The sequence below is a fragment of the Chenopodium quinoa genome, unplaced genomic scaffold, assembly GCF_001683475.1.
Source record: "Chenopodium quinoa cultivar QQ74 unplaced genomic scaffold, ASM168347v1, whole genome shotgun sequence".
NCBI classification, from domain to species: domain Eukaryota; kingdom Viridiplantae; phylum Streptophyta; class Magnoliopsida; order Caryophyllales; family Amaranthaceae; genus Chenopodium; species Chenopodium quinoa.
Window position 1 is genome coordinate 1,331,476 of NW_018744718.1, and position 12,191 is coordinate 1,343,666.

General features: G+C 35.7%; 2 protein-coding genes across 2 annotated transcripts; both read right to left on the reverse strand.

The window, feature by feature from the left end:
• Positions 1 to 616: 616 nt before the first annotated feature.
• On the reverse strand, positions 617 to 4,699 carry LOC110703278 (WD repeat-containing protein 43-like). The gene is made up of 7 exons (XM_021881058.1): positions 4,469 to 4,699; positions 4,146 to 4,277; positions 3,354 to 3,586; positions 3,171 to 3,253; positions 1,454 to 1,565; positions 1,043 to 1,117; positions 617 to 959 (listed from the first exon to the last, which is right to left on the reverse strand). The coding sequence occupies exons 2-7, from the start codon at positions 4,246 to 4,248 to the stop codon at positions 780 to 782; spliced, it is 786 nt and encodes a 261-aa protein (XP_021736750.1). The 5' UTR covers positions 4,249 to 4,277; positions 4,469 to 4,699; the 3' UTR covers positions 617 to 779.
• Positions 4,700 to 5,179: 480 nt separating this feature from the next.
• On the reverse strand, positions 5,180 to 12,030 carry LOC110703280 (periodic tryptophan protein 2-like). The gene is given in 8 exon segments (XM_021881059.1): positions 5,180 to 5,556; positions 5,658 to 5,885; positions 6,209 to 6,553; positions 7,417 to 7,788; positions 9,713 to 9,805; positions 9,908 to 10,159; positions 10,413 to 11,288; positions 11,290 to 12,030. Coding segments are annotated over 8 exon segments (2,712 nt in total). The 5' UTR covers positions 11,665 to 12,030; the 3' UTR covers positions 5,180 to 5,385.
• Between the last annotated feature and the right edge of the window lie 161 nt (positions 12,031 to 12,191).

The window sequence follows — 12,191 nt, forward strand, 5'->3', positions numbered from 1 at the left end:
CATCAAATCACACCCTCAATCTGTAGATCTATTTTAAGTATGTCAAAAATTACTTCTATAGTACGAGTACTAAATTTCAATAAGATTTGTTGAATGCACTTTGACTTTGATTTGATATAGCATGACACATCAGTTACAATTCACAAGACCATTTGTAAATTGCACAACATACCACTGATACTAGTCTATGGCCTATGAATCTATGATAGATTGATAGCACAATTTCTACCTTATGATAGATTGATAGTGTGCGCACAATTTGTGGAAAGTGATTTTGGCACACCACTAAGGGCTTATTTTGGTTTACTGAGCTGAGCTTATTGTAATTGAGTTGAGTTGAACTAAGCTGAATTGAATGGTTTATGAGAGAAGAAAATTAGGAACTAAACTGAACTCATTAGAGCTGAGCTAAACTAAAATTATGCATAATGGAACAAACCCTAATTGATTTTGGCACACCCTTATACGAGAATAGCATAGATAATTTAATAGAGATATGAGATATCGGAAAATATATGCATACATCTATTTTCCGATATCTCATACCTCTAACATAATTGTACTCTCATGTAAGGGTGTGCCAAAATCATTTCCCACAATTTCTACCGAAGATAACTGAATTTAATACATAAAGATATATGATAAATGATTATGAAAGGTAATTAATTTCCAGCAAAAAGTTTTAAGATATACCCTATTTCACCACAATTACTACAAAATTTTCCTCCACCCTGAGGGCTCAAAAAGGGATTATAAATAGCAACATAAGGTCATGTAATTTAGTCACTAAAGCCTTCACTTAGATCAGCATCGCTTATACCACTAAAATCTTCCGGTTCTTTACTCTCTTCATCTGTGTCCATTGCATCTTCTTCAGATTCTTCTTCTTCGCTTTCATCCTTGTCCTCGTAAATGACAGGAGGACCAGAGTCATACTCGTCAACTCCTTCATCGGCAACCTAATACGATAAGGAAAAAATAATGAGCTTGTATACCTATATATACATTCTATTAACAACTCATTGGCCGAGAAAAAACTTACCCCAGCATATAGGAGGTCCAAACTGCTAGCCAATTGAAGTGAGTGATTAAAATTTGCAACTCTAGATTCTATGAGCTGTCAAGAACCAAGAACAAGGTCAGCAACCCAAAACCAAAACAGCTTTTCACTTCAAACTACAAAAAATGGACAAAGAAGCATACACTGACACCCCTAACTGCCCTGAGCAAATACAAATGACTTCAACTATTTTCTATTAAATCGCTTCTTATTCTGGATACAATAGTATGCTTCAACTTTACATGAGATTATGAGAATACATTGTACTTTCTTATGTTACATAACAAAGTGAATTACACATAATATAATTTTAATGTAACATACATGAAGTAGGTATAGATAGCCAATAAATTCGACTTCAATTTATGTGAAATGTAAGATAGAAACCTTTACCTGGTATAACGAATTAAGAGCAGCTAATGAAGACTCTTGGGACATTATCCTGCTAGAATGCTGGAGAAGTAAACTCCTTAGCCAAGGAAGAGCGCATACCAAAACAGCACCCCTGTCATCACAGATAAATAACATTTTAGACTTGATCCTACTCTAGCCAACACCATGATAAAAATTTCCAGGCTTCCAGCCATGTTGAATTGCAATGCATTCAAAAATGTTCAGCAATGAACTGATAGGCCACCATCTTATACAGTGACCATAGCTTGAAGCTACTTGCAACAAGAAAATATCCACCATAGCTCTTTACAAAGCATATTTGCATCATGACATCACCATCTATAGATCTATAATACTGTTCTGCTAGCAAAACAGTCAGATTACAGAATGTACTTTTCCACTAGAATTGAAGTTATTGAACTGAGCTGTTGGAACAAACATAAGCTGAATTTGTCTGGTATAAAAGCTACATAATGTCCCTAATATAAAATCAATTCAGTTTTCTACCAAATTATTCCTAAAAATAAGGATAATTAAGTTTGGACTGTGAATACATAATAAAATATTTCACTTTGGCTTTCATTAGAATGGAGAAAACATTTCTGACTTTAGTATTGAAAGCATGGACAAACAATTTCAATCAGGTTTTCATAATAATGGAGAAAACATTCATGGCTTTAGTTTTTAAAGTCTTTGGACGAGCATGTATATTGGTGAATATTAACTTCCTAACTAAGGCTCTATTCACTTCAACTTGTTAAAATAGTTTCATCAAAAATAAGTTAGCAAATTCAAAGTATAATTAAACTTCAGCAAGATAAGTTAATTTCAGCTTAAATAAGTTAGATTAAGCAAAGAAAAGTTTTTTATAAGAACTTGATAAAAATTGATAATAAAATTGAACAACAATAAGCTGAGGGAAACTAAGCCTAATTGTGGCATTTTGCTACTCTTTCTAAAGTGCTAATTGATACGTGGATTAATGCATGCCTAATCATTTATCTAATATGTTAATTTTGGCGTACACTTGGACTTCAATGACCATTGCAGCAAATTAATTAAAAAATTACAAAAGCTTAGTGTAATGTTGAAGCCAACAACTATTCAGCTGAAGTAAAATCAAGGACAGACTGAACCAATATAATTCAGGTGCGCAAGAATTTAGGCGACAATAATAAAATAATAAGAATAAAATTGGAGTAAACAATCAAATGGGGATAACATGTTTGGGGGAAAAAGTAACCATCCAAGTGAACTCATATGAGGTCCAATGGGAATGGAACAGGAACATCGTGCAGTTAAAGGGAGGATTTTAAAAGATCACAATCTTTGTCATAGTTAACGCACAAGCATATACTTCTCAGAATTCCAATCCAATCAAAAGTTTCTATATCCCACTCTAAGAAGCCAGCTTATGTAGGTACACTTCAACACTTCAAAACAAGTCCCATATCTCAGAACTTAAGAAATACTTTGGAATAAGCATCAGTAGATATCTCTATCTGCGTTGCAAGTCCAGGATACATAAATGTTTTCCAAACAAGGTTTCTAGCATGTCTCGCAGTGGAACAGAGTTGTAATCCAAGCCTCAACATACTCTATGCTAATGGGACTTCCTCACCATTTTCTTTAATTTACAGCATATTAGGCACACATTTTTTTTTTATTAACCTCCAGATGAAACAATAAAGATATTGCACATAGAAAGTTGATTTACCTTGACTGGATAATAGCTAGTAGAGAGTTCAAAAGCTTGAAAATGTCAACTGCATTTAGATGTGAAACAGAGTTCGCAATAACCTGTCAATGATAACCATTCTGGTTAGAAATCAATTAAGGAGTCCAACTTTATAGCAGAAGTTTAAAGAAAATGAAGAAAGAGAAAATGGGGAAAATTAACCTTATCATCTTGATTGTACAAACAATCTAACAGAAGTGCGCTATCATCAGCATGTAATGCTTGCCTTAACAAAACATGTATGGAGTCTGCACTGGGAGGCTGTGTCTGAGAAGGTTCTGGGCTTTCCTGAATTTCAGTGTTATCGTTCTTTTCAATGCCCAAACTAGCAAGTTTGTCAGCCATTGTAGGCTGATTATCATCGATCTGAATCCCATCTGTGTCTTCTCCTTTATCTGTATCAAGGACAGTTATGATCACTAATTGCAATTTGCAAGCATAGAGCAAAATTATAAACATGAGCATCATAATACAGATTAAGGGTAAACTTGCTCTGACATTTTACCAGAGCTCTAATTCCACTCCTGAATCCTTCGGAGTTCGGACTAATCAAATTCAGTGAACTTCCAATCACAATTATCATAGTGTTCTACCACTTAGCTAATAGCCCGTCTCCGATCTCTAATTCAAAATTACACCTAAACAGCCATCCCCAAGTCACTCCATAACTAATTAACTATCATCCAATACTTCATCATCCAACTCACCACAAATCAGTTACAATCCTCACCAGCCAATTCCACAAGTGCCAACCCTAAATACCCTTCAACCAAACAAACATTTCTTTCAAACCCCAAAAACTAAGCTATTATCAAATGACATAAACTAAAAATCAAATAACAATACCTAAATATCTCAAATTTAATACAAGTAACTACATCAAAAGCTCAAATCAATCAATTAACAAGAAAAAACAAACACCCAGAAAATTAAATATAGTAAATAAATCATTACCATATGCTATAATATTTTCTGAAAGTTGAACATCATCAATTTCAGGTGCCCTTCTCTTTTTACTTGATTTTTTCATAGAACTCTTCTTAGCAGAAGCTTCCATGGCAGAGGACCGTCCTACCTTAAAGGGTTCTGCAACACATTCACAACCAAATTTGACTCAACTATCAAATTAAATTCTTCTCGCTTTAAAACATGAATAGCAAAAAAAATTCTCTTCAATAATATATTGTATAAGAACCCTAAACTGAGAATACTATTGAATTTATGATAAACCCTAAATTGTGAAATTGATATTCTGATTATTGAAAACAATATCTTACCTTGGAAGCTGTTTACAATGGAGGAGGGAAAGCTCAGATGGCAATTTAATGGAGAATACAGAGTACGCTCTGCAATGAAGGAGAGAGAGTGAGGGAGCAGCGGCGCAACGTAGCGATTTTTATTTAGAATGGAGGAGAGAGAGTGAGGGACCAGCACTAGCACAGGGGCTTCATGGTAATTCTGCCATGTAGCGATTTTTATTTAGATTGGTAAGGACTAAGGAGACCAGAACTTCTCAGAGGTCCTCCCGGCCTAGGCATTTTGAGTGTGGGGGGAAGCGATTTTGCCATGTAGCTAATACTATGTAGAGTACATTCCATAGACATATTTCGTATTTGAGAAAACTAAAAGAAAAAATTTTGATTTAACCTGAGAAATACTGTATGAATTGTGTCTAACCTAATCGACCTAAGAATAGGTATACGTCATATTTATAATTGTATGTTTTTAAAGTACAAAAAAAAAAAAAAAAAAAAAAAGGAAGAACAAAATATTTTTTGCAAGGAAGTACAAAATATTTTTCAAAAATTGTATCTATGTTTAGTATGATATGTTATTTTGGGACACATTGATGGAAATGTGGTAAGATTAATTGAACTCAATAATGAAAAACATCAATAGCCCATTTTGGCTCAACCGAAACTCAAAAAATAAGTAAAATAACAAAAACGTTTGAGAAAGAATTAAATTTGTATCAATCTCTAAAACAATTTGATCAAGTCACGACTCAGAAATTTTGTATTGATACCATATCACTATATGAAAATCATTGTTCTGTTATCAAAATTGTGAGCTTGTGGGAAAACTTGGATTTTTGTATTTTGAACTAAACTAGAAATATAAATACAGAAGTAATACAATTGCAACAAAAAAATTTATCATGAATAGTGAATATTTGGATGGTGTTACCACCACATCATTTCTTCACGGTTGTTGAACACAAATATCTTAGTGAATATTCATTTGAGGAGCACATCTCTGCCAAATCTTGATGGGAACTAGTAATGGCTTTCTGTAGCGATTTCAGGGCTGGAAGCAAGTTTCTGGAATTTTGTTGGATAGAATGACCGTGAACTTTGCAGATTTCCTGCAAGACAGAATATAGAAATTAGGGCCAGCAGGACAGCAGAAAAGATTGTATCACAGACAACAGTTTGCACCTCAATTAGTTAAGACTTAGATACAAACCTGACACCATCTAAGAATGAACTCCAAATAAGGGCAGCCCTCCAAAAGTTCTGTCAATGCCTCTATTAATCTTTGCAAGTATCTGAAAGGGATTGATGAAGCAACAGCTGGTATGTCAGCAGGATTGACAGAAAGAATACATTTTTTCATGAGTGAGTCTTCATTTAATCTAAGACTGAGGATCAGAGCTCTGCTATGTTGATCTTCATTGAGTGCTGCATCAACTGCCTGAAAAGAGCAGAAAGGCATTTGTCTTAGGATAGATATTACAGCACCAATGGAATTTTTCCTCTCATCAGAGACAAAACTAAGAAAAAATGTATAACAAAAATATCAAGATACTAAACAAAAGTAAAACAAATGGAGTGAAATACACATTAATCAACCATAGCAAAGTCACTCCACACATTTTCTGTCCTCCAAAACAATGCAATATAGCTACCGAGAATGGGGAAGGGAACGTGAAAGATTATCATTCCTCAGTGAAAGCAAAAGACATAATAAGCAGAAAAGGCGCAATGTTGGAAAATGAAAGAAATACAAGTGTGTACCTCAGGAGTAACATCAATGTCAAGGTCAGTAGGATCAAAAATAAAGGATTCGTCCACTGAATAAACCAGAACTCCCTCTGTTGTTGCCGCCACAAAGCTGCGCCCAGTAGGTGCAATTCTGAGGCACTTTGTTCGAATCACAGGCCTCCCACGGTTAGGCATAGATCCTGGCAAATCCAAACCAAGTTTTCCTCGTGTTTGTTTGTCAATGCCTTCCTCTATATCACTATTGTCATCATCAATCAATTCCAGAGGACCAGCTTCTGTCATCTTTTTAGAGTTTAAGACATCCAGGACCCCATCAAGTGAAAGGTTGTGAGTTATTTGAAACCTACGTAACAATACCTGAGCCACAGAAGAAATCCAAGAATAAGTATAACAAGTTATACTAGATATAGGAAGTGCATAACGTAACCCATAGACAATAATTTTTTTTTAATCCAAGGAATACAATTGGAAGAAAGTAGAACATTCATGACTAAATACCAAAAGAAAAAAACGCAGAACTTCAGACTCAGCATCCAGGAATATGACAACTAAATTATTGCCATTATAGGAAAGATTTCACCCCCCTAAAGTTGAGTAAATTGTAGTCAAGCATTTGAACTTTGAAAGCAAAAAATTGAAACACCAATAAACACAAATATTGATCCAATTTTTTCTTGATAGTAGAAACCTATGTATTAGGGTTGCATTTCAACCACCACCATGCAACAAAGGCAAGTTGAGATATGCCTCCTTATTCCACATAATGACCAATAATCCTAAAAAGAACTTAAGACCACAGATCTATAAGCTAAAACCACAGCCAGAGAGAAATTTGGCCTTAGCACTAGTGTTTGCCATTTGCTAAATAGTCAAATCAAGTTAGAGTCTGAGAGAAATCTCCATACAGCAGAACACTCCCACCCCTCATTTGCCTTAGTCTCGTCTTTCCTCTATTACTTATAAAATTTCATTACTTTGCTCTTTGCTGCATTTTTCCATGGCTGCAGGAGAGCTAATGTAGGTCTACAAGAAATGCAGTTGGGGTACAAGACACACATGCTACAAGGAGGAAATTATTTTGCTGAGAAAAGATTGCATATAAACTTTACACGTTTTTTTATAAAGAAAATGGCAGCACAAAAAAGTAGAACATACAAGCACCAGATAAAGAAAACAAAAGCAGGGGAAGTTGAAGTGGGGAGAAGCAGAAGAAGACAAACCTGCTCAGCGATATCATACATACAAATAAATTTGCTACTGCCACCAGCCAGTATGTAACTTCCATCAGCAGAATAGCTCAAGGTTGTAAAGTACTTTCCTGAGGTGGAGTTAGCTGCGGATCTGCGATCGGTCGTCAACCGACCTCCAGCAATATCTCGACGACCCTCAATAGTATACATTAATGCACCGTCAAGAGGATCCCAGAAATTAATTAAGCCATCTAATGTACTACAAGCTAGTTGTTTCCCATCTGGACGGTAAACAACAGTAAGAACATCATGGACATGTTGAAATGTCTCAACGGAACCCTTCCCTTCAAAAACATCCCACAGCCGCACAGTTTTGTCCCATGAAGACGAAGCCAATATTGCCTGCAAGTAAAAGGTCAAGCCAAAAAAAACATTTAACATTTTGTCTTAGAAGATTTAACTTCCATTAATATGTTTAGTAGCTTACAGACATTAACCAAGGAAGAAACGCCAATAACTTAATAAAGGCATCAAGTGCAGCCAGCAGGTTTTACCCTGCTTAGTGAAAGAAAAAGACTCACAGAGCCTCAAATATTATCTCAAAAGAACTCCAGACACCAACTCCTCCCCTGCCCCAAAATACTTTATCACATAGAAATGCTTCTATGAGTTACTCATCCTCCTCCTTCCATGGCTAACCATTTTATAGCTAAATCCTCCAATCAACAAATCTCTAAACTTCCAACCCACACTATCCTCAACCAAATTCAAACTTGAATTAAGAAAAACACAAGCTTAAGGAATTTTTACCCTCCCTGAGAGTATGGATTTATTCCCACCTTTTCAAAATGATCTTCTCAATTGTACTTTATGTCCAACTTCTAGTTGTGTGTAAATTAAGGTAAGGAAAAAATCTTGAAATAAAGTACAATTGGACATCATACAATGGGACCATCGTTTTTTGGAATAAAATACGTTGGGACCACTTATTATTTTGGAATAAAGTACATTGGGACAATTTATTTGGATTGGGACTATTAAAATAGAAAATGGGAAGATCATAAGTGAGGCATTAAAATAGAAAATGGGAAGATCATTTTGAAACACACAAAATGGAAAGTGAGAATATCATTTTAAAACGGAGGGAGTACTATTTAACTTTTTTTTGGGACACAAAAAGAACATCCTTAGACTTAGCTGCCAAAGGTTAGATCATTTTGAGAGGAGTATTTTCATGCTTGGATCTTCTATGTATTGACCATAACCCTGTGCTAGTGATGCGGGAGAAAAATGGTTGACAGATAATGTTTCAGACTTAGGTACTAATATTGACACAGGTAAGTGTCAAAGTGTCCAACTTGACTATCTTTTGAAAAATTGAATGATTTTGGCCCAAAATGAAGTATTAATGAGTCCATACTCATGTCGAAATGTTAAGAATCAAGCACAGATATGAAATGAAGAGTCCAAATAACATAGTTGAGCAGAAGTTTCCACCAATAAGGCTATAACCTTATTCTCTTCAAAACCTAATTTTCTAAATACAACAATCCACTTCAACTTAGTTTGAGTGATGTTCTGATTGGGTTTGAGCAAACACAATAGGTTTCAAGAACCCCCAAATGGTGGTAGAGAATTAGGGTTCTTCAATTTGTTTGTGTTGGTAAGATATGTGAGATTTCAAAGCAAGTAGGTGTTTAGGGAGAGATGAGAGAAAGAGAGTGGCTAATGGAGGCAATAAGGAAGAGAAAGACTATGGGTGATTCCAAACTTCCAGTCAGGGCCGTCTTAAACATTTTAGGAGCCCTGTTCTAAAATAAGAAATCGGGCCCTAGTAAAATATACTCTACACAATTTTCTTTATTTGAAAATATTCTAAAATACCATCATAACATATTACAATACTCAAATGTCTCAAACAGGGCCCCTAAAATGTTTAGAACAGCCCAGGTTTTACTAAAATAAAAGTGTGAGATTTACTAAAAATGAAATGTAAAAATTAATTTAGGACAAATGAAAAAGGAAAGTGTAAAAACCAATCTAAAACAATGTGCACATTTATATGAATCTAATGACATCTCATTTGATATTTTTTCTTCTTAAGGATATTTTACAGATAAGATCAAATTATAGTCATATATGTTCAACATAGCCTTACAGACTTTGTAGCCTTATAGGTGAGGACATAGAAGAAAATTGGTGTGATATATGGGGTCACCACAACAGTGTAAAGTCCTTCATTCCATCAAAAAAAAATAAAAAATTGGCAAGTTAAGTAACAAATGCAACTACAAAAAGTCAGAGGAAAGATGAAAAGAATTCATACATTTGACGGAGAAAACATTAATCCATGAACAGGCCCTTCATGACCACTTAGAACATCTAGCAAGCGTCCTGTTTTCATTGACCAAACAAATATCTGAGCAGAAACAATACAATACATTGTGTTAGACATGTTTCGAACAAATAATAACATACCACCATGAGGACAAAACCTATAAATTACAAAGTATATGCTTACCTCAAATGAATCTAATGTTCCAGCACATATCACTTCACCACTCTGATCAGCAGTCAAAGAAACAAACTGCTTCGAAGAAGGGGTAGTAAATGTCCTAAAGTTTCGATACCGGAAAAGATCCCATGCACGAACTGTTCCATCCAAAGATGCACTTAAGAGGCTATGATTATTAGCCATAAAGTGAAGGGCTGTGACTGCATTAGTATGCTCAGGAAATGTCACAAAACAAAAGCCAGAGGAAACATTCCAAACCTACAAAAAAGATGTAAACTTAAGCATCTAGTCATAGGAACCTGCCAAATGAGCAAAGGCTGCCATCATAGAGCACAAATGCAAATCTGCAATATATGATGCAAGACATGTACATTTAAATTCAAAACCTTTCAGAACAATATGCCAATTTAGAGATTTGATGCTCAAAAAATTGGATAACAAATGGAGGGAATAAGCAGCACTGCAGCAAAACTTAAAAACAGACTGCTAAATATCCAATGTTGTCTCTCACCTTGATTTTGTTATCATCAGCTCCAGTAGCCAAGAGCTGTGAATCGGGTGAATAAGCAAGACAATTTACGTCAAAATAATGGCCTTGCTGCTTCAAAATATAACTCTCTGACTTCCATTCCCAAACAAGCAGCTGCCCAAGCCTTGCACATCCAAAGGTTAACCAGTTACCCAAGTCGTTAAAAACAGCAGTTGTGATCTTCTCTCGTGATATTGACAACTGATGTATGCAAACAAAATCAGGCATTTGGTACAACCCGAAAACTCCACTCGAGTACCCCACAACTACCATATCAATCCCCTGGTGATAATCACACGCAGTCACTTTAGCAGGCGCTTGCATAAAATAATCCTTCTTAAGCAACTCCCACTTCAGCTTATGCAGAAGAAACTCACTCCCTTCATCCCCAAAGTCCCCTTCTTTCTCATCAAACTCTTTCCTCTTCTTCACATCAACAACAGCAATGACACCATCACCGCCAATGCCACCTTCCTCGTCCATCTTTTCAGGTGTCCCGGGAGAAGGCGGGTCAGCCATTTCCTCATCCTTCTCACCTTTTCCACCCAAACTACCATCAAAATCAGGGCAACCCCAGCTAAACAACCCCCCATCACGGGAAACACTATAAACCCGTGAAACCTTACCCGTCTTCTTATCAACCCCAAAAAACACACCCACAATCACATCTCTATGACCCAGAAACAAAAATGGCTTATTATTCTTAAATTCCTTCAATTTCCTCAAACAAAACAACCTAACAGTCAAATCCCTCGAACCCGCAATCAAATACCCCGAATCAGGGCTCCAATTCAAGCAACTAACCGTATCATCAAAATCAGCAAAAGTTCTAACTAATTCAAATGCAAAAAAAATCCTTCCTAAAACCAGGTGAACGCCAAATTTGAATCAATTTACCAACAGCAACAGCAATAAACTGCCCATTTGGGCTAAATTGAAGAGCAGAAACTTTACCCTTGAAAGTGATTCTATGAAGAACAATCCGACGGTGGATATTGATGAATTGAGCCCTGCTATTCTCATCAACGGCCAAGATGAAGTTCCCATCTGGCGATACCGCGATACGAATGATGTTTGCAGAAAATTGACAAGGCAATGTTATTGTATTCGATTTGATAAGGTTGGTGATTGAAATCCGATTACCCACCGATGAAATTAGCTGATTATTGCCGGAAACGACGACGTTTCCTCCCCTGTAAGGAGCTCCTAGAAGATTCTGGAACCTGTAATTCATGGTGGATTAGGGTTTTAGGGGCTGAAAGAGTGAATGAGAGGGAGAATGAGTGTTGTGTTAAACCCTACAAAATTTGGGGGTAAGAGAAATACAACAATGGAGGTTGTTAAACCCTAAAAATTTTGAGAGGGTTTTAGTTGGTTTGTTTGTTTGAATTGGAGGGGATTGGCATTTCTTGCATTGTTGCATACAGGGGTAATTTGGACTTTTTGAATTAGGGCAATTTTGGGAAATATAATTACTTCGTAGTTGAATATTGAATTGGATAAAGTAGATCAATTGACCGTTCAATCTTATTTTTTTGAGTGGTGATTAAAGTATTCTGTATGACAGATGTTGATTTCTTACCGTATACTTCGTATCAAAGATGTTTTAGAAAATTAATCGAAATTTTTTCTAAGAAAACTAAAAATGGTGATTTTGGTATAAAAACGCTTTGAGCTTTTATTTTTTGGTAAAGAATTGCACTTGGTAGCAAGTAAAAGAAGTGGAAAGTAGTTTGAGGAAATGATACTTGTTCAATATTG

What these genes read in the sequence shown, in the direction of transcription:
- LOC110703278 (XM_021881058.1), bottom strand. Translation starts at nt 4,248, where the DNA reads ATGGAAGCTTCTGCTAAGAAGAGTTCTATGAAAAAATCAAGTAAAAAG. An exon ending in AGAAAATATTATAGCATATG is followed by an intron (nt 3,587 to 4,145) that starts GTAATGATTTAT and finishes TCCTTGATACAG; the next exon opens with ATAAAGGAGAAGACACAGAT. An exon ending in TGGACCTCCTATATGCTGGG is followed by an intron (nt 960 to 1,042) that starts GTAAGTTTTTTC and finishes TTATCGTATTAG; the next exon opens with GTTGCCGATGAAGGAGTTGA.